The sequence below is a fragment of the Accipiter gentilis genome, chromosome 10 (assembly GCF_929443795.1).
Source record: "Accipiter gentilis chromosome 10, bAccGen1.1, whole genome shotgun sequence".
Classification (NCBI taxonomy): Eukaryota; Metazoa; Chordata; class Aves; order Accipitriformes; family Accipitridae; genus Astur; species Astur gentilis.
Window position 1 is genome coordinate 18,619,878 of NC_064889.1, and position 23,014 is coordinate 18,642,891.

Below are 23,014 nucleotides of genomic sequence, written 5' to 3' on the forward strand. Positions count from 1 at the left end.
AACTCATCCCCACAATATTTTCTCTTTTAACAACTTCATAATGGTACACTAACACACAAACACAGCTGCTCAATGGCAACGTGCACCAACACAGGCTGCGAGCAATTTAGCATTTACGAAACACTTTCTTTTTCAGGAACAAGAAACTATATATAAAATATAGGAGCAAATGCAAATCCAGCTAGGAAAGGTAAGACCAAAAAATCCAGCTGCTTTAAACCAAAAACCCAGGGGTGCTTTAAACCAAAATTACATTCCTGTCAAGCCCAATATTCATGTTTTTTTAAATCATAGACTGTCCTTAAATATGTCAAAGCACAACTAATAGAAAACAACATCAACTGATTTCTGATCCCTGGCATACTTTTTTATATTGTTTCACCGACATGAGGAATACAGGGTTTCCCCCCACATCTGATCCCTGTGTGTCTTCCCATTATTTAATTTTTCTTCCAGCAAAGGCACTAATGCTCCCAGCCAGCAATGCCTTTAGACCTCAGAGTCTGTGCATGCACCAACACCGACTGCAGCCACAGTCCCCGCTGCCAAAAACTCCCTGGAGGGGCAAAGCATGAGAGAGGATAGAAAGAATTGCCAGGACCATGCATTTGCGAGGACCTCAGAGGCACTGTCAGCCCCCATGCAGCATTACCAACCCCAAGCATGTTCCAGGGCATCACTTTTATCAGATTATACACAAATCTTGGTACAGTCCTGCCTCACGAGGAACCTTTCGTGTCAGTCTCTGTGTCACCAACTGAGAAAACATAAATGTGGCTTAATCCAGTGGTTAAAAAAACACAAGGTCTAAAAGCCCACACTATTTTTAAAAGGCTAAAAACGTCACAGTGATGGACGCCATTCAGCTTTACAAAGGCTACAGAAAGAAAACCAGCAGGTTAGGTGGCTGGCCACAGCAACAGTGGCATTTCTTTAAAAAAGCACAAAAAAAGACAAGGTGACAATGCGTAAGTGGCACTCACCACTTCCTCGCGGGCTGCGCTCTCGACACGATCTTTCAGAAAATCCACCTCATCTTCAGTTTTCATTTCCAACTTCCCTGTGAAAACAGAGGGTTCACACAGGCAATTTAAAACCAAACTTATTTCAGGACTGCTGATATTTTTCTGTTTATTCAATCAAGTCTCAAAAAAAAAAAACCAAACACAACCCCAAAAAAGAAAAGAAAACCCAACCCCCAAACCCTTCAACAAGTCCGTTTGACTTCCAACATCTGGTTTCATTCCCGACTTTGCCGCTTGTTTGTTATAAGTTTTAACAACTGTCGTGTCTGGGACTGAAGGAAACTATGAAACAGCAGCAAGCACGGGGTAAAACTGAAAAGCTCTAGGTGAGGCTGAGCACATCTGCATGTATTTGCCCATGTATTTTCTTGGCTCCCATTTGTCTAGTTAAAGAACCAAAATTTTTGCTATTTTTCTTCTTACCATAACCCAAAGATAACACAAGAAACCAGCCTTGCCTTCTCTCAACAGGTATTTTAAGTGTTGGAAAAAAAAAATGACAAGCTTCAAAAATGCAGCCCACCTGCACTGCCTTCATGATGATGATTAGGTCCCTGGACTAGGAGGGCAAACACTTTTCTGTTGGAGTTTACAAAGTCCCAGCTGATTTTCCCCTTCCTCACACTCCCATGATGGTGTCAGCACCACCATGGTACAAACATCACATCCCAGCTGCTTTCTCTGCACAGCAAAGCTTTCATTAGTCACCATTCCCCTGGGGTTCCCTTCTGCATACCTTTTCCTGGCATAAAGTCAGCATCCTAATACTCTTTCAACCCTAAGATAATGACTCTTATGACACACAGGATACTTTTAGAGAAGTGAAGCGATTTGACCAAAGCCCCCTAGACGAAGAGTGGCTGTGCTAGGGCTAAACCCCCCTCTAATCCCGTTCCCTCTCTCATTTCTACTAAAACCAAACACTGGATGGATGACACCACCTTCTTAAAGGCAACATATGTTTGCAGTGAGTTTACCCATTCAGGGATTCAGCAAGAGGAGTCTCCCATCTTCACAAGTTTTCCATTGGCATTAAAGTTAACCCTTCACTTTGGGACTATCTGCTTTTGCAATGTTCTATTGATAAACGAATCCAACATCATTAAGTCAAATTGACATGATTTTGTCTCGATTAGATGAGCTTGTGGGCAGACTATCAGAAATCAGAGGTAATGCTACAAATTTCTGCGAGTCCCATTTGTTGGCAAAGCAGAGATCATGGTTGCAATGAGACGTGCTCGTGGTCCGATGGTTGAGATCTTGGTCCAAAGACAGAACATGCAAGGAAGAAACCTCTGGTGCACTGAGGACAGGGGAAGCAAGCGGTGTAGTGATACTCCATGCTGGGTAAGAACTGGAGGACGAAGACATGTGCCCTCAGGATGAAATTCAAGGGGACATTTTTTTGCACTCTGCCACTTCTTCCTAAACTTCTATAAAGAAACATATCTCAAATGAAAACCACTATAATGCTATCACAGTCCTGCTACTTTACCAGGGAAGGGAATTGTAGTAAGTACTTTTCCAAAGGGAAAACACCATTGATGAGAATGAGGTGAAGACTGGTAAAATTCAAAATAAGGTGATATTCTTCTAACTGGCAATGAATGTTTTCTTTAAATGCTGAGATCTACAAGATACATGAGGGATATTTCTCCCAGGAGAAGAGCTAGGGACCACGGATTACAGTATTTCTTAATTTAAGATGCCAAACCCCAACCATACAACCTAATCTTGCTGGGGTTGCTTTCTGCCAAGAAGCTGCATCTACTTGGAGGTGTTTTGTCAGCATAACCACACGCCATTTCTTTTCTTTTCACCCAGCCTGGCTACTGTAGTATAATTTCATATCCTAACTGCCCATTTTCCAATGAGTAGCATCTATCTGCCTGACTGGCAAATCATGTCCTTGCAGAACCCATTACTCAGCTGTAATGCACTTCTGAGTCTAAAGCTAACAGCATGAGGAGCTGCCTTATGAAAAGTAGGATCTTCTAGTTTCATCGCCTTCCTTCAGTGTTGTGATCAGTCACTAGATATTTGTCCGGATAAGGCAATTAGCCCTTTCAAGTCTCTGTTTTGGGGGTAGGCTGAAACTACATGGAGGCAATTAGATAAACAGGTATATATTTGGGAGCAATTTCACAATAAAAAAATTAGAGCGCTCAATGATTTGGAGTAATGGCAACACCAATTATCAGCCAGTTACGTCTGTAATAAATTAGCATGACAATAAAGCCCTCTGATCACACGCGTTTCTGAGAAACAGCCTCGTGACCTACACTTCCTTTGGGAAGGCTTTATTGTATTCTATAGAAAAAAGACCTGATTCATTCTGAGCACTGACGACTCCTGCAGGGCTACAAAATACTCCGTACAAACCTAGGCTGCAGGGAAAACTCCCCAGAATCGACACAAAGAATTGAAGGCTGCCACTGAACTAGTACACAAAACACACTACCCAAAGTTCAGACATGGACATAAAGAACGTACACAGCAATAATAATAAACAATAAATCTGTTCTCTTGAATTACTGCCGTATCAGAGTTCTAGATGCTGCTTTATAGGAGCTGAATTTCAGAAATATTTCAAATAGTGAGCCTGGATTCACAGCAGTCGCTTGTCTCTGCTGTATGCCCATACTTTATTTGGGCTTCCCTAACATCTTGCCTCAGAGCAATCCTAAAGTTCTTCAAGAAAAGATATTCCAGCTCAAATTTTGCTTTGTGCATCATCCCATTGCAAATAAAAAATTCTTCCTTATGGAGAGGTCAGACCATTGTATTCCAAGACCTTTTAGCACTAAATCCTTATGTATTTTAAATCAGTAACAGGGTCACTTCCTTTTCTCACCTCCCTTTCCATACCCTAACACAGAATGATGCCTTAATCTTACTTTCCTACTTCAGTCACTATCTTATTGGACTGTTTAGTCCCTTTTCCTTTTAAAACCTCACCTAGACAATGTCATGCCTCCAAGAATCCAACCAGAGATAAAGACCTGCACTGTATGGACAGAGCCAGCAGAGCGGGAAGCTCCCAGAAGAAAGGAGTCCTGCCAGATATTGACTTACAGCCGCTCCCATCCTATTGAACTGTCAATCCACCACAGCACTAAAATAGGTTTTCTGATCCATCTTTAAATCTTTCTACTTATTTACTAATGATCTCCTGACTAATGTTTACTGGTTATCTCCCGACATATAGACTTTCTAAAAATCCTGAATTCAACGTAAAAAGGATTTGCTAGACCCACCACTGACCCCCTCCCAAATCCTTTTCCCTGAGCGCAGTTATTCTGCTATCATATATCAGAACAAATCCTCTGCCATCACCCCATTCTGCTTTTAGACTGAAGAAACAGCTCCCAGCATTGAAGCAGTGAAACAGCTTTATAGCTTTACAACCTCATGATTTATATCATGGCAGATTTTTTTTCTTTTTTTTATCATTTAAATGTTTTGTTTGTTTGTTTGGTGCTGGGAAAGGAAGAGGCACTGTATCATTTTCTCATAGCAAAGAAAAAAATGGCAACTGAAAAAGTTCAGCTGCTTCCATTTAACAGCTGTCTGAACAGGTGGAATATAAAGATCAGATTACCTCCATGCTTCAGTAATAAATTCACCTATGATTTAATTCCAGGCTGGAGCAACAAACCCATTTCTCTTTCATTCAATTTATCCCTTTATTTCCCTTTTTGCAGTTACCTGGTGGTGTTCTCTATTAGCTCCTGTCACACGCGCACCAGACATCTACGCTGTCCCCCAAGTCCCACCGCTGTCCCCCATTTACCACTTATCCGTGGGGAACACCGGTCCCACTTCCCAGCCGATGGCAGCAAGTACAACTCATCATCTGAGTTCCAGTACTGCTTAAATGCACTGGAAAACACCACCGGCTGCTCTGCCCAACAAAAAAGCTTTGCAGCCCGGAAAAGGCGGTGGGGGTAGGGCTCGCTGGCTTTTTTAAATGACCTAATACCGCCAACTAGGAAGTGGCTTTGCACAGTTAGGAAGGACACTAGCAGCTGTTTCAAGTAGAGGAGCAAAGAAATAGAGCCCCGTTGTACTCTCTGGCTCCACGTTAGCAAAAATAAAGGGGAGAAGCGAAGGAATAGCACTAAGCAAATAAACCCTCATGCCCACGTGAAAGCGTATAACTTGAAGGTACGAGTAATCCAAATAGCTCCCTCCCATTCATTGCTCTCCAGGGAGGATTCAGGTGTTACAAATTCTTCTGCACAAATTCACAGGAGATAATGTCCTGTCGTTATCTCCAGTGCCAGCCAAGAAACATGCATTTGAACTGGAAGTTTTAATATGTAACTTCAGATTTCTTTCTCCAAAGAAAACCCCCAAACACCTACACTTCCTCCGCAAGGCAGGCCTCCTGCTCTTATTTCCCTTCCTTTCCTGATGAGATGCTAGAGGCACACCTACAAAGAAAAAACTAAAAAGTAGGAAACCAACTGATTCTTCCTACCTGTAACAGGCTCAGCTTGTTGCACTGCTGGGCTGACGCTCCTCTTCTTCGTTGAGGAACTTAAATCCATTTCTCCATTAAGGCTGGCTCGCACATCCACTGCAGCCTGGGTCTCAAGCCCCACTTTTTCTGTGGCTGGTAATTCAGGGGAACAAGGTGTCTCCGCTGCAAAAACCACGGCATCAAAACTTTTTACCATTTTAGGAACTTTATCCAGCGAGTAGCCATCACCTGACGAAACCAAACTCTTTACTCCCACATTTTCCAGTGACTCAACAGCATGCAAATAGCACAAACATGGCAAGTGCGATTCAGGTACAGGTTGGCTTTGCTTCCCATCAGGCTCAGCCAAGACCTCCCCCTGAGCTGGTTTTGCAGCGCGACCAGCATCGCTCTCGCCGGCTGGACAAACGGTGTCGGTGCTGGAGTCGCTGTCGCACGTGGGCTCTTCTGCGATGGGCTGAAGCGCTGCCCGGGGCAGCATGCTTTCCGTATCCTCCTGCTCTTCTGGATAGGCTGCGACAGGGGTTATTGTCACCGGCCTTAACATTTCCTTACCCTCACAGGCATCACTCGGGGCTCTCATTTCTAAAGCATCCTTTAATTCGGGGGTACTGCTGCGTGGGGAGATTTGTTGTAGGGTTTGACTGGGATAATGTTCTTGGTTCAGGGCCGCATCCGGACAAGGGTCGCTCTCCACACCTGGTGACTTGCCTGCCAATGCAGGTTCATGGATGGTGCTTTCTCCTGCACCCACTGCCCTGGTCTTGCACGCTTCCTTGGCACGGGCTGTCCCTTTCATCTCAGCATCCACATCGCTGCCACCTGCCACAGGCCCCTCCTGACAGCAGGCAGAGGGTTTCACAACAACAGCAAGAAGTTCCTCCGACAAGACCTGCTCCCTGCCACTTGCACGAGCCTCCTGCTCAGGCTCAGCTTTGCCTCCTTCAGCCTCCTGCAAGAGGCTCTGCTCCGGAGAGCCCTCATCCCCTGCATGGTCCTCAGGCCAGCCGGCTCTGGCAGCTACCTTGCCATGCTCCCCGCCACGCTGCTGGGCAAGCTCTGCTGAGCCTGCCGCCACCGTCACTGCTTCCTGGTTTTGTTTAGATTCTTCATTATGAGTTACAGAGGGCGTGTCTATTAAATTATCCTCCACACAGTCTGTGCCCTTGGCACACGGAGCTAACCCAGGGTCGTTAACTTGCAGAGCTGCCTCCTGCCCGGGAGGTGCCACTGCAGCATCTCCCTCCTGACTCACAGCCCATCCCTCTCCTCTGGGTAGGGAAATGAGTGATTGCATCTTGCTGCTCAGCCCCTCCTGCTCCGAAGCACTTTCTGCTATCTCTGCTTCAGTTTGTGCAGGCTCTTTTTCTGCCAGGCATGCGCTGGCATCCTCCAGAGGGAGCGATGCAGTCTCATATTTGCTCTCTTGAGCAGTGTCCGGTTTGAAGCTGTCGCCCATTTCATCTTCAACAACAGTTTGATTAGAAGGGTGACAGCTAGCAACTTCCTGACCTGCATCTGCAGAATATGCACTTCCTCCATCTCCACTGCTGCTGGTATCAGCTCCTGCTGGCTCCTCTTCACGGGCTTCGCTGCCCTCCATTGCTTCAGCTGCACGTTCAGTGATCTTACCGCTCTCCTGGCAACGTGCAGGTTCTGCACCACTTTGATTAGATCCACCAACGTCACTGTTTTCAGGTTTAGCATCAGGGCCATCAGTTTCCATACTGTCTTTCAGGGAGGGCAAGCTGGATTTCCCAACTGTGCAACCTGCTTCCATCTGCCCTTCTTGCTCCCCACTGCCATGGATTTCCAAACCAGGATCAGGTTTTGATGCACATGTGGGAAACTTCACCCTATTCACCGCTGGCAACACTGCCCCAGCACTTGCAGTGACATCCTGCCTCACCGCAGCATGGGCATCACCTTGGCTTTCCAAGAAGCCACCGTTTACCTCATCAGTGCACGAGTCTGCTCCAGTCTCTTTGTTATTGTTGGTCTTGCAAAGGTCAATGGAGACAATGCCAGTGCCATCATCTGCATTTGTACTCTCACACGCCGACACCACTCCCACATTTGCATCCTCCCCATCTGCACTCTCAGTGCCATTAAAACCACCGAGTAAGGGCTGAGAGGCACTGGCTGACTCTTTCTTAGCTGGCAATTGCTCTTCTATGTTTGCAGTCCTCCTTTCACCAGCCTCAGCCATCCCATCCTCTCCTTGCTGCTGACCCGCAGCCCTCTCAGCTGCCCCCGTACAGTTCCTGCATTCAGTTTGGCCCATAGCCACATCCACGCCCTCCAAGGAAGCTGGGGCTTCGCCTGTAGTTTCAACCACAGTAACAGTACTGCCAGCTGCACGCTCCTCAGCAGCTTGCACTTCCTGATGGGGACTATCTTTACTGCACAAGCCAGCTTGATCCAGAACAACTCCAGCAGATGTCATTCCAGCTTCCTCATTTGTATTTCCACAGGCTGGAAGATTTACCGCACTGTTTACACTTGCACACAGGCTCACCGTGCAGTCGTTCTCATCTGATATAGTCCCAGAGCCTTCAGCAGAGGTTGGCCCCTCCTCTTCCTTTTTACTCAACGTCACTTTATTTTTACTTTCACAGAAGCACTCTGAGCTCTTTGCATCCCCCAGGCTCAGCAAGTCATTTGGCGCATCATTAAAAGCTCCCAAACTCCTGCTGTTGCATTTCTCCTCCTGGTGGGTTTGGTCTGAGAGCTGCCTGATGTCCAGGTGAACAAGATCAGATGGACATTCCTGCCTTCCTTCTCTTGCCATTTCTTCTAGGCTCTCAGAGGTAGTGGCCGGGTGACCATCTGGCTCTGCTCCTTTAGAACAGCTGTCTCCCGAATCTTCCAGTACAGGCTTGCTCTGCTGTCTTAAACTCTGTAACAAGAAAAAAAAAGAAAAGAAAAAAAAAGAAAAGAAAAAAAAAGAAAAGAAAAAAAAAGAAAAGAAAAAAAAAGAAAAGAAAAAAAAAGAAAAGAAAAAAAAAGAAAAGAAAAAAAAAGAAAAGAAAAAAGAAAAGAAAAAAAAAGATTACTTTGCTCTGTCACACATTTACACTGCCTCCACCACGTACAAGATCTCCACGTACATAATCCTGTTCCATGCGACTCCTGCTCCCTCTGTACCTCTACCTGGTGTTGCCTGGGACAGAGTTACAAACATACTGCAGTAGGTATTTTATGTGTTGGTTTTGTTAGGCAGTAATACTGAAATTATTAGAATGACAGAAACGCTGGTTAGAAAGAGCATCTGAAGGTCAGCTAGTCCAACCTACTGCCTGAAGCTGGAGTATCACCAGTGCAACAACAGGTCAACCATTACTTCATCTTGCCAAGTCCCCAAAACCTACAGTGATGGAGTACCCACCACCTCCCTGGGCAATCTGTTCCCATGCCACACCACCCTCCCATGAAGAAGTTTTTCCTAATGGCCAGCCTGAACACCTGAAGCTGAAATTTGTCCCTCTACCCCCTTGTTACACCATCTGCCACCACTGAGAATAACTGTAATCTTTGTAATTGCTCTTCAAGCAGCTGTAGTCCTATTTCTTGAGTGCACTTAAGTTCAAGATCAGTAAACAGCAGAATTCAGTCTACCAAATAATGCAAATATATACCAGTCTAGTCCCAAAGGGCTTGAGGAAATGCTGCTTAAGAGCAACTTCAGATCCCTGTCCAATGGCACTTCCCAGTTCTCAGTGTTGCTCAGTTTTCTCACTATTGATGGAAACACTACTTCAGACATTGGAATTGGCTGACTATGTCCGAGCACCACCACTTGTCTCTCCTGCTCCTAGAACTGAACTAATCATCTAATGTATTCCTGAGAATTGCATGCATAATTAAATATCTGAAATTTATTTCCTAAATGGAAATAAAGATTTGAAAATGATGACATACTACTAAAATTAATGCATGCATTATCATGGAACAGTAGCAACATATTCAATTCCTGTCTAAACAACATTTTCCTTCCAGAGCGTCCACTTTATCAAGGATCCCCCAAGCTTTTATAATTTGATACAATCAAACTTTTACCTAAAAAGAACAGTCTATTTCAATATCTCCTTTTTTATTCTCTTCTCTGAAGCATATCAGTGTTCATATCTTACAAAAAGTGACTTATTAAATTAACAAGCAACCTCAATCCTTCAATGTATACCCCACAGAGCTCCCTTGGTTTGCTTGGGGTTTTGCACTGTAAGCTTTTGGAGGTCACACTGGTTTCTCACTAAGTGTCTGTGACTATCCACAAATACAAAACTCTAAGGTACTAATTAAAATCTGTTATTTTTTGCATTTATATGTAAAAATACTCCCAAAAAATACATGCATCCTAGAAGACTAACTTAAAAAGCTCCCTGCAAATTTTAAGACTATTTTGTCAGAAAAAATAGAATTTCATACCAAAAATGTCAGCTTAAACACCCCTTTTCTCCCTGAATATTAAAACAGACAATATGTTAAATGATGCATCACAGAGAACTTCTGGGTACTGCATATACAAATAGTGGCTAAAATCATCACTGCTATGTTGAGGATATTGCATTTACTCATCTTTCCACACTCTTGAGGTTTGCAAACGAGCACTACCACTGAATCACAGACCACTAAACATACCTCTGTTTTTTGCCATGAATCCCCTATTTAAAATAATCCTGCTACCCAGCTCCCATATATGCTGTCACCTATGCCAGAGCTTCCTGGTTTTGAGGCGTCCCAAGACAGATTAGCATCGGAGGCAGGCAGCACGGCATCGCCATCCATTATGTAGCAACAGGAATGGGACACAGGGCTCTGTGTGCAGCAGTACTCGCAGGCTGCTGCTATTTTTTGCAAGGGCAAAGAAACAGGATCAAATGGCATGCCGGCTGTCTGGTGGCTATAACCCAGCAGCAGAGCATGGAGACCATGCTGCTGGTTCCCTGCCAGGATGGACAGACACAGACAACAGTGATGCTTGGTTGGGAACAACCAAGTTTTTCAAAAGGAGGGGCTGTGCCAGCCCCAACATCCTCACAGTGAAGTCACTCTGCTGATAGCCTGAAAAATAGAGCCGTCTGCAAAAGAAGCCAACTGGCTTTTAACTGACCCAAAATGAACCTAAATGAAATAATTACAGGGCTGCTTTCCAAATTCAAATCAGATTAGATGTGAAGTGAAACAGTACTGGAAAGAAAAAGTCTAAACATAGCCTTTTCCGATTTCATTGTCAGGCAAAATGTACCCATCTGGCATTTGCACAAGCAAACAAGAAGCGAGCTCGATATGCTGGCTGTGCTTTAGTATCTTTTGATGGAAAGGGGAAGCGATTTCACAGTTAGCTGTGGTTTGCCACTCATACCACCAGTTCCTGTTGAGATCGGGCGTAATTAACATCTCAGGCACCCAGGGAAGGGTGAAAACGGCTCAGGATGGCCCATACCTCTGAACGTCCCCCCAGCCCACTGCCTGCAGACAATACTCCCCTTCCTTAGTTAAAGGAACAAAAATATCCTGTTATTTAGATCCCACACCTCTATAAAGGCAGATATATGAGCTGATGAAGGAACACCCACAAGTGATGCCAGCTGCGCAAGACACGTGGGTGTTTGAGAAGTGGCACAGAAGCATCCTGCTGTTTCACCTCCCCATCCCAACCAAGACCCTGTGGCATCGATTTTAAAGCGGCAAGGGGAAGCCCTTCCAAAGCCCCATAGCTCCTGCAGTCTGACTGCCGTGGGGTCCAAGAGGAACGCAGTGAGGAGACCACTATGGACACGCACTGCATGTGGCCAGGGCAGGCTCGTCCTCCAAGTCCTACACCGAGGTGCTAAGGAAATGGCTGTTTTTCCCCTCAGTCTCCTCTCTGACCCCAGACTTCCCATCTGAACAGAGACGTACCCACCATGCTCATCTCCCGCAAACCCAGCCTCACTGCGGAGCCTGCCTTATGCTGCCCAATGGCTGCTGGATGCTCCGGAGGGACAGCACGCCTCCAGGGAGGTTTTCCCTGCCTATCTGAGTGGGTCCCAGCCTAAATGGAGAAAACAGGAGCTGGGAGCAAAGGGACCCCACAAGGCCAAGCAGAGCCAGCACTGCACAGCCCCAAGCCTGCTTCTCTTCTGAGAAAATGTGCTGCCTAATAGAACTTTATCAGACCTCCCCATGCTCAGACGAGAAGAAAATAAGCAGGTGTCCGCCTGGATGTTTGATAACGACATCCAGAGAAAAAGTCTAGGTAAATACACCTCCAAAGGGTGCCTACGTATGGAAGTCCTTCCCAGGTGCCAGGCCGCAACCAGCCAGCTCCCCTTCTCTTTCATCATCTCAGCCTTTCCCTTACCATGTGCTGGTGGCTCTGCATGTGCATCTGAAGGTGCCGTATGTCACTCTCCAAGCTGGCTGCTACCCCTTCCTTGGCTTCAGCTGTCAGCATGTAAACATCAAGCCCACGGTGGTGCTTCACACTGTAGTCCCCCGAGTGCACAGTGTGAGACAAGGTACTCCAGGAGTCTGGTTCCCTGGCTTCCTCTCTGCAATAAAACAAGCATGGGTTAATTGGCAGGCAAGGAGGGATGCTGCATTGTGGGACACGCACGCTGTTCTTCACTCTGAACACTCATCTAATCAATGGCCCAGGCGAAACAGAGCCCCGGCTCCAGGGCCAGACAGACAAATACACACGCGTACTTCTTGGCCTTGAAAACTGATGTGATGTAGAGTTAATGCCAGCCACAAGCTTTATTTCACAAGGCCCTTCACAGGTAGAGACACCTGGGGTTTTTTTCCCCAGACTATGAAAGACTAGCAGCAAAGGGCACAATAATTGCTTTTTAAAATGGAATTTATGGCAGGTGGAGATCACCAAAGCAGCTATTACAGAACAACAGACACCTGAAAAACAGAACTGCAGAGGGACACATTAGAAGGAATGAGGATTATCATGATACAGATGCTACAACTTCTACACTGAAACCAGCACACTGCTTCACAAACACCCAACAGCCATCAAATCATAGCAATTTTTTCACTCCTGAAATGAATTTAGCTTGCCCTGTGAAACTGCTTCTGTGCAAGATGTTCTCAATGTTGTGAGACAGCTATTCTTCTGCAGCACTATCACAAATTTTCTTTTTACCAATCAAAAGGAAAGAAAGGAAAGAAAGATGCTGTTGTAGATCAGAATGAAAAAATAACTCAGCAGTTACATGTATTCAATAGAATTTCTAGTCAGTCATCTCTTTTTGAATGTCAAACCCTGATTTTGCACAGACTTGTGACTCAAAGCAGTAATTCTTCAGGTCTCACCAAGCTGCACAGAGGCTACATTGCCCCTTTAAGGGGGTAAGGCAACATTTATCTTGTCTTATCTCAACTAAAGCTTCAGGTTTATAGATTTCAGTTTTGAATGAGAACTGGTTCAGGAAACCCAAAATCTGTTTTAACTGTCCCAGGACAGAGTGGTTCATGTAGCACCCTCCCAAGCACTGCATGCCTCAGGAGAGATGTGAAGCTGAGCAGGAACAAGGGATTATGCTGACCTGCTCAGGGGTGCAAGAAATGGAAATTTCTCCATTTTCCTTTCCATAGGGCTGCATCTACCAACAGCCAGCCCCAGCTGAGAGCATGTCCCCTCCCTGTTGCAGAGACTAGCTCCTATCACAACAGGCATCCCCAGATGTCCCTTTGCAGCACAGCTACAGATTTCCCTAGAAGGGACAGAGCTGTGATTTTATGCAAATAATTAGGAATTCAAGAAGGTACATATACAGTAAACGTATACCACCAACCAGGCAAAATTACACATAGATTTCATCATTTTTGTCGATGGGTTTCTTACTTTAAAAGTAGCAAACCTTTCTAACGGGGAAGCGCCCACCTAGCAAACCACAGGGCTACCTCTCTGGGAAGCCACACAATTTAGAAAGCAAAGTTGTAACAAGCAAAGAATACCACGACTGGCAACAGGAATGGATAGAGCAGGGTGGGGAAACGGTTGGATGGTTCATCACACAGCAGAGAAACCTGTGCAGATGACGGTGGTGGCAGTGGCTGTCCCTGCTCTGCCCCTGCACAACCACCCACTCCTGTGACTCATTTTGGGCTAAATCTGCAAGGAAATTCAAAGTGAACCCACATCTTCCACCATTCACCACCATGTAGCTCAATTGACTTCAGCAGAACTACTCTTGACTTAAACAAAATCAATATTTCTATAGAGAAACAGAAGGAAGCATCCACTTTTTGGTGGTAATTAATATAAATCCATGGAGGCAGTGAAGTCAACTGAGCCATTACAAGTGACTAAAGAAATTACCTTCCTTTAATAGGAAACACAGACCTCACTGTCTGGAGTATTTTTCTTTTCAGCTGTCATATATGAGAAACCACTGTACTCAAGGCCACTCTTGGAGTACAACAGAGGCAGTCAGCACAAAATCCATATTCACCCACTCATGGGGACAACATCAGCCGGATTAAAGAACTGAGCGTGATGAACCTGCTCCAGTTTCTCATAAGCTTCAAGTACACTTATAAGCATCTTCAAATCAGGACCCACAAAGCAGCCTGCACAACTTGAGCCTTAAAGGACCCTCAGTGACTTCAAAAGCCGCAAAATCCAGAGCAAGGTGACAGGCAAGCACAGTCCCCTGCAATACCATGAGCATGCCTACCCCTCCTGCAATCTACCACCTTCACACGGCTCAGACAGATCAAAAAAATCACTTCTGCTTCCAAAGACAGCAATTTCTTTTCATATTCAAGCTAACAATCTGTGTTACACTGTATAAAGAGCTTTAAACCTTTTGAAAAACCAAGATCTTTCTCACATCCAGCCAACTACAAACAACTCCAAGCTCTCATTTTCAGTAGCAGCCACCTACACTGCACAAAATTAAGCAGTAAGGTAGTAGACGGCTCAATCTATTAACTCCTTCAAATCATCCCTTTCATACACTGCTGCATCCTGGCACTAATGGTCTGCAGCAGAGAGGACAAATGGGTATTTGAAAGTGTTAATTTGTTTGCACACCACTATTTCTGTTGTTCAGGCAATCACTTCCAAGGCCATGTAGATCATACGAGAAGACACTCCTGCTTGTTTGTCTTCATACACTGGGCTTAACAGTTTGTGTCTTTCCTTTATGTCTCACTGCAAGCCCTGGGTTTTACAGAGAGATCACAAAAACACACTTTCTTCCAGAGAAAAAAAAGCTTTGCAGTCATGTATTTTGTACTCCCTGGTTGTGAAAGATGCTTATTTTGTACAAATTAGGAATTTCTGTAATGGTTGCATAGAAGTACGTACCCAAGCCCGTCTACTAGGAGATAAAAACAAATATGCAAATATTTACTGAAGATTTATTAACAAAAATGTACATAGAAACTCCAGCATTTGAGAAGTCTGAAAATCTGCTTCCATTCAGCACAAAAATTCAGTTTGCTGCAGTTTGCCAGCTACAAGGGAAATCTGTCTTCTTATGAGGTTTAACCATCTGGGCCAACTCTTTCTCATCCTCTTTTCAACAGCTTCCCATTGAAATATGTAAAAGATACCAGTGAACTGCAAATTTCATCGGCATCATCTCTGAGCCCAACTGTTGCAGAAGAAAGTATCTTGCTTGGTTAAAAAAAGCAAGGACTGCTCAATAAGGTTGACAGTGTTCACTAGCTCCACCCTTGGCACAACCATGCCATGTCCTGCTGAAGAAGTCTAGAAGTACTCCAGCTCCAGTCCCTGCTGTGTTCTTCTGTCCCATGGAGGTAAACCCAGAAGGGGAATTCCTGGCTTCAAGAAAGGACAGACTTACCAACCTGCCCTTCATCTGCAGAAAAGTAGCTCAAAGAAGGATGTCAACCCCAAACAGGGTGAGAGAAGAAGCAAACAAGCCTCCAAAATACTCTCAGGCCATGACCTGCTCGATCCAGGAGCCGGTTAGTTTGCTTAAACTGCAGCATCACCTCCTGCCCATTTGGCACCTAGGACAAAACGATAGGTTGTGGTTTTTAAACCTCTCAGCATCACCCAAGTAGACTCATCCTTGGCGAAGGAGGAGCCATACCGTACTCGAGTGCTGAATCTCTTCTTGTCTCGTGGGGGAGCAGATAGGATGGCCCCAGGCCAGTGAGCAGCGGAAAGAGGGAGAGGAAAGCCTGCACCGACACAGCACAGCTCCCAGCTTCCTGCAGATACATGCGAGATATTTTTAAGAAGAGAGAAGATAAGTGAGAAAGGGAGAACAAAAAAAATGCCAGCCTTCAAAAGCTGCAGAAACTGTACTCTGTAACAAGGGTTTGAAATTCAGCAGTGCCGGTGCTGCTCCCGGCAGGCGTACTTTCCGGTACAGAGATAACAGGTTTTAAATGGTGGGGAGAGGAAGAGGAGGGGGGAAGAGATCAAAAGATGAACAAAAAAGCCTCAGTGGGTTAAGCAAAACCTCGTGTTAGGAAGATTTGTCCCACAGTTTTACAAATGGGCAAGGAAGGCACTGTGGGAACTCAAGGTGTTATTTCCTGGGGATATCCCCTCCAGATTTCTGAGCTGGACTTTGGCTGAAACAAAACAAACTCAGTAGCGTTGCCAGCTCTTATGATCTTGCTGCAAGCCTGACAGCAGCTGTGCGTTTATTCTGAAAGCACCAGCTCCCAGATTCATGTGATAAAGAAAAAAAGAAAGAGAAAAAATTCACCACTTTTTTTTTTTTAAATTAAACAAAGTCCCTAGCATTACAGCTACCATGAAAAACTAGGAAATGCTAGAATTTACATGCTGTTATCTGTAAGGAAGATAAAAACTAAACTGAATTTTAATCTTACTTTCTATTACTATTATTGTAATATCACACTGAAAATAATAGATCAGACAGACTGTGATCTGGGATAAACAAGGAACGGTGCCTACTGGGACAGGATGTTGGACTTGCTGACAATTGCACAACACGTCCATAACACAGGTAATTTAAATCAAGCCAACAATCCCTCCTGTGAAAACCCAACACCCAGACTTAAAGCAGTCACCAGCAGCTAAACACAAGACATCTTAGAAATTTGACAAAATAGAACTTAAATACTATTTGCAGAAGTGTTGAGGTAATAGAGGCTTTGCATATATATGAACAACTTTTCACCCACAATCTTTAGTGATATACAAAACTCTAGTGCACACAAACACTTTCTTGCTCCTCTTCATTTTTGTAGTCATCAATATGCATTGTATATGAAACTCAGAAAACACGTGGAACCAGTATATGCTAGAATAGGTTAAAACAAACCAACCATTTGTAAATTTGACAGATATTTAACACAGCATTCATACTTCAGGTGTTCCCAAGTGTTCCAAATGTCCCAGAAAAGTAGAGAAAAAATGTCTCTTATATAAAAGAAAATTTTATAGATCATTCACTAATTTGAATACTTTTGACGTTGAAGGAAAGAGTTAGAAGTTCATCTGATGTAGAAATGATGACTTAGCCCTTACAGTGCTTCGCACAAACATGAACTGCAGTGGGTTCAGACACTGAATTGAATTCAGGATTGCATAACCTACCCTTCAATATCAGATTAAATATTTAACAACTTGGTTCAAAATATTTAACACTAACTTCTCAGTCCATTGATCAGCACACTATACAGCAGGAAATCATACAAGACAGAAAAGCTGGCTTGGTCCTTCAACAGCTGTTTGCAGACACACGTATCCTAAGAGAACACGTACAGTATTTCCTACCACAAAGGGTCTGTACTCCTAAACCCAAGCATTTTTGTAGGCCCCAATGTTAGACATTAAAAAAAAAAAAAAAAAAAAAAAAATACAGCTACAAACTGTCATCAACTGTATTTGCCAAAAAGTACAATGTGCATTCCATAACAACTGTCTGTTACTAAATGCACTTTTCCATTTGTTTTATTTTCATCATCTTATCTAACAAGAAAGATACCCTGCTCAGGATGTAGAGCTGTAGGTCCAACACAGAACTCAATGTCAGTGTGGAGTCTCATCAGTAAACAAGAGAAATTTAAGGTGAATGAAATGAAACCTACTCAAGAGCAAAACCAGATGCCATCTGTTGCATTTTAAATACAAAAGCACAGTCACAGAGACTACTTCATCAAGCAATGTTTTCTTTACAGCTAACAACAGCATTCAGATCAGGACAAGTGATATGGAAGGAAGACTTGTCTCTGCAGAACATCTCTGTGTGCTGCAAGTGAGTGTGACCACAGACACTGTAACACAACCCAAAGATGAAGCCATTGCTTTGCCTGCCTCTGACAAAGCAGTTTACAAAGTCTTCTACACTAATCTGTTCAAACTTTAATCCCTACCATGAACATCACTACTTCTAGCAAATCTGCTCCAGGGACCGAGTAACCTAACTGGGTGTCCAGCTAACCCATGCCTGAGGCAAAAAAGCCAGCAGTCCTGGGAAATAACTTATCTGCATTTTCTAAATTTATCCTGAAACGGAGCTGGTTTATCATAATCACTTACCAACCACACAAGGCTGTTCAGGGCTTATGGCCCCTACAATTTCTGGGATCACCTCCGGATGAGGATTGCTGGGGGGGTGGGGGGGGTGGGGTGGGTGGGGGGTGGGTGGGGGAAATTTTCTTCTCATATCTTACCAAATCTCTTCTAAATCTCTTCTTTCTCCTCCTCACTGGCCTGTTTACATGAACATCATCTCCCAGAACCTTCAATTTCCAAGCATGATATCAGAGACAGTAAAAAGCTGTTTCTACCATACCAAGCCACTTCTCTCTCTTCTGTATTCAGAGGTGGATACATACAAAAACAAAGGAGAGAAGGGAGCCAACGAATGAAAATACAAGCCTTCATAGGGATGTGGGAACACACTAGGAAGTCATTAAATCTGGAGCATGCAGTGGGTGAGTAGGTGGAAGACAGAAACACAAACTCTTCCCGCCCCATCATGTTCACACCTGGTTCCCCCATCCCCCCACTCCCAGTCTGCTCCTCTGCTGTGGCCAGAAGAAACCTAGAGCACCTCAGCCTCTTTCTAATCATGACAATCAATCTATTAAAACAATGGTGTTTCAAACAATAATCTTAAAGTTCAGCAATACGCAGCCACAAAACCAGACCCTGTTGGATCACTGGTCCTCCCACGCTTTTATAGCTAAACAGCATCCTCTCAACACGTGCATCTTTCATCAGGTCCTCTTTAATTGCCCTTCTAATGCATTTGAATCTCCCTTTAAATATTAGTCTTGTGCCAGCACTTAGAAAGACAAAGTCAAGTGTTGTCCTCTCCTTCCATACCATAGCAAGCCATACCCGTCATACTGCCCAGCATCCTGAATAGCAAACAAAAGGATTTGTTGCTTGTTTTGGGGTGGAAGAACAGAGGGAGAAACATCAGCATTACTTCAATAAACTCTTCAGCTGCTGATTCTGCTTAGCCAGAAACAAAATTACATGTAGCATCACCTGCCCAGTGTGGCAGCAACCTTCTGGCCACCTGCATGTCCCCAGCTATGTCCTGCTTGTACTCCTCGTACAACAAATACTAGAACTGGTGTGACCAAGGAGAGACTCAGAGCCTTGCACAAAGTTCCCAGCTCGTAATAATGGCAAGGGTGCACACAGGCAAGGGGGGTTCAGCCTATACGTTCTCAGGCATAGAAGCACCCTGTTTACATACAGCTGCCACAATCTGGCACTGAAGTTGTAGCAGCTGGCAATGTTTTCAGCCCCAGGAAACTAGTGATTTTGGAAAGCACCACAGACAGCTCTTCGCCTACGCAAAGACTGAATTTAATGGAACAACCGAACACCAAAATTCAATGAAAAATGTCAATCTTTAATTATCGTCCCAATTTGGCAGGGCACTGTAAGAAATGTTTAATTTTAAGACCACGCTTAAACTCTCTGCTGAACATGAACTGGACATTTCTAAAATTAAACACCTGCTTAAATGACTTGCTAAAATTGGAGTGTAAAGAAATGGGGTACCAGGCAAATCCACTTGCAGCTCTGGCTCAGAAAAACAGAAAAGTGTATTCAATTATAAAACTAAAGTTACTGAAAAAGCTTCCTCATCTGAAAGGCACCAAGGAGATTACAACACAGACTTCACCAATTACTTACATAAAATCAGAACAATAGCAAGTGATAATCTTGAATCGCAAAATATTCATAAAACCCTTCTGCTACCAGTGAGTTATTCCTCATGTGTGTTAATTAAATCAGTTCAACTTTGGAAATACACTTTTGTACTGACTTACAGTTTGACATACTGAGCCACCTGGTTGTTACCAGGAGATGTGAAGCAAGAGCAATCCCAGAGCTGTGCAGAAGTGCTTTGTAGCAATAAGCAAGCAGAGAAACCAGCAAAAGCAAAACTAATATTAAAGAACTTGGAGACTGTTAACAACCCTGAAACTTCTCCTTTGCAGGGATTGGAAAAATGCAGTTTTTCTTACAGGCTTTACATTTCTCTTACTCCCCTTTTTCAGGGGTCATAAATTGCTCTCAGCTGTGAAGGGACAACAAGCATTTCACTTCATGGAAAAAATAATACTTTGAGGTTACTAGACAGAACTCTGTTCTACAGAAATGAAATCAGAAATAAAATCAGTGTTTGTATGTTTTACATAATTGCACTTCCGACTTCTCTGAAATTCTGCATGCTCGCTATTTCTTGGAGCCATTTTCCTTGCCTGACTTACAGAGCACTGAAGAACATGGAGCTGGCAGGCAGATTATGTTACTACACCGAACTGCATTTGAAAACATCAACTACTGCAGACTGCAGCTGTCCTATTGCAGAGGCCAAGTTACTCACATGGACTATACCACTCCTCTCTTCAATAAACTGACTCTTCAGAGCCAGCCCTTCTCTAAAGAGCAGAGCAGCAGACCTCTGCCAACGCCCTGCAGCCAACATTGCCCAATTTAAACACAGGGGAGTAACAGACTTCAACGAAGGGACCCTTTGCTTTGGAATTCGCTCCTACCAGACTCAGAACTTGTTGAAACTCAGAAGGGCTATGCACCCTGCCTAGTTTCCAAAGCTTTTTCATGCAAGTAAAGATAATTTATTTAAATTGTATTTAAAATTTGTATTAAAAAAAAAAAAAACAAAACAAAACCAAAAAAACAACCAAACAAAACAACAAGCCAGCAGTGATCCAAGTTGGCAGCAAGCAAACAAGAATGTTCCTGGATAAGATTTATTTGGTTTTTTTATTCTCCACCCCCCCCCCCCAAAAAAAAAAAACCTCCTGCCCTTATGCATTGTCCTATGCCATTTGCACCACAGGACAATGTTTACTGTGCAGTTTTAATCTTGAAGATAAAACAAGCACCCTCAGGAATGATATACATTCGATGAATAAACACTGCTATTGGCATCCTGCTCTCCATCTTCAGCGACCTAAGCGTGCTCTATCACAGCTCCTCAGTTTGGTCTTGAAAGCAGCAGCACATGCACCTCGCCTGCCAGAGGATGCAAGAGTCAGTGCACAAGCTCAACACTAGAGAAAGGAATACTTCCAAGGGTTGCAAAACTTAAATTGGAAGTGTCTTTCATTTTTTTTACATGAAGAACTGCAACGGCTGAAAAGGGAAAGCTCATCTGATAAACAGAAATTCAAAATGTCACCAGTGTAACTACTTTTTGAGAAAAATATTTACACTGCAGCTGAATCAAGCTGCTTTGCAGCCAAAGCCCAGTAAAACTGCAACAACGGAGAAGATTTTCTGTCTGCTTTTTAATGATTACATCCTAATTACAGCAAAATTTCACCCTTTCCCAATGCTGGCTGGGAGAATCATTGTAAAATGCAGGGTCCTGCAAATTAGCAAGCAAGTGAACAATAAAATCCCCCCCAAGGATAATGCATCACAAAACACACTGCATTCATTTATTTGGCAAAGTGCAGTTTAATTACTTGTAAAAATAATGACTCCTTTGTATGGGCTCTTGCTAACATGCGTTGCTGCTCTGTATTTTGCTGAGTGGTACAAGTTGCGTGCCAAATTTGCGTGCATGGATTATACAGCGCGCACATAAGCAAAGAGCAGAAAAGAGATTGTACAGTATCCATTGTGTTTTGACAGCACACAAATGACATACTCTCTTCATGGAATTTGCTTTTCTATATTTTGAAACTCAATATTTCTCCTCTCAATAGGGATTTTCAAGCCTCAATCCCATCTCATTGCAAAAAACGCTAAACACAATAAAAATCTCTGCTAGGGAATCAGGATGTGACTGTTTTGCAGCTGCCACCCTCCCGTGGGGAAGAGCTGTGGCGGTCCCCATGTCACACAGTGCTCCCACTGCTCTGGCAGCCCCAAGCTCATAGCACAGTGCTCCACCACCATCCCACCCATTGAGAAAGGGGGCCACAGATTTCTGTTTGCAGGGCTTCATGAAGATAGCAGGGTTTCCAGAGTCACAGGATATGTGGCACGACTGCAGATGTTTATACATTTTATTTCCACCCAGCAGTCCAAGAGGAACTAACCATAATGAACAGTTTAAGAATATACTAAGAAGAACAGGAGCTGGGATCTTGACAGTAACATTACTGAAGTTGCTAGTGTCTTATTTTCAAAGATGAACTGTAAAGGTCATCAGAGAAATCCCTTGGATTACACCAGCAGCATCCGTTAAAGGGAATGGCACAGGGAAATGCCTGTAATCCAAGTACTCTTCTTTTTTCTTTCCACTGAGTGCGAACTGATATTCCAGTATTGGAACCGGTTGTGAAATACTCCACCAAATACATGAACAGCTGTTGTAATAGTTTTGTTTACTTCCTATTTCTTTTTAAATTATCAGCTCTACTCATATTCAGATTGCAGTATTTGCTGTAAGCTTTATAATCAAGTTTTGGCCAACTTAAGCTTTCTGTAACAGTTTTGGCCAACTTAAGCTTCTTGACAGTATGTAAAGTGTGTTAACATGGTTAGTCTCACTTTGGAGAACTTTGCTGCAGTTACAGGATGAATTTGCACATTCCAGTTTTACAAGATAGCCTGCAAGAGAGTTGTATGTTTCCACAGTATGACTGTTGAACTCGATGGAGAAAGAAGTAACACTGCCATCATCTCTGTATTAATCCCAGCAAAGGGGGCAGAAGAAAAGGTTAGAGTATAGCTCTTGTCCCACCCTGCACCTTTTCCTTCACCCTCACTTTGCATGTGTTTAGCTGAATTGTTAAGAGATGAAACTTAAATGCAATCACTCCAGCAAAATAGATCATATTTTTTGCCCTCTAACACTCCGCCCAACAACTACAGAAAGCAGAATAATTTACAATTCGTAACAGAGAAATGTAGCGTGATAATGTGGAAAAAAGCAGACTCCTAAACATGACATTGGGTCACTCAACATAAACCCCAAGTATCTGAAAATTCAATTCAGAAAAACAAAGTTAATAACAAAGCTTAAGAGAACCAGGCATCAGAATAACACACATGCAGACCAAGTCTTTTCCTTTACAAATAGCCCCCTGGGGACTTATT

General features: G+C 43.7%; 1 protein-coding gene across 1 annotated transcript in view; it reads right to left on the reverse strand.

Annotated features, from left to right (window-relative positions):
- Positions 1-685: 685 nt before the first annotated feature.
- LOC126043745 (A-kinase anchor protein 13-like) overlaps positions 686-23,014 on the reverse strand; it is a 130,494-nt gene continuing 108,165 nt past the window's right edge. The window contains exons 8-11 of the mRNA XM_049812579.1: positions 11,858-12,047; positions 5,509-8,410; positions 984-1,060; positions 686-757 (exon numbers count right to left, since the gene is read on the reverse strand). Coding sequence (XP_049668536.1) covers positions 686-757; positions 984-1,060; positions 5,509-8,410; positions 11,858-12,047 — 3,241 coding nt within the window. The remainder of the gene's footprint in view (positions 758-983; positions 1,061-5,508; positions 8,411-11,857; positions 12,048-23,014) is intronic.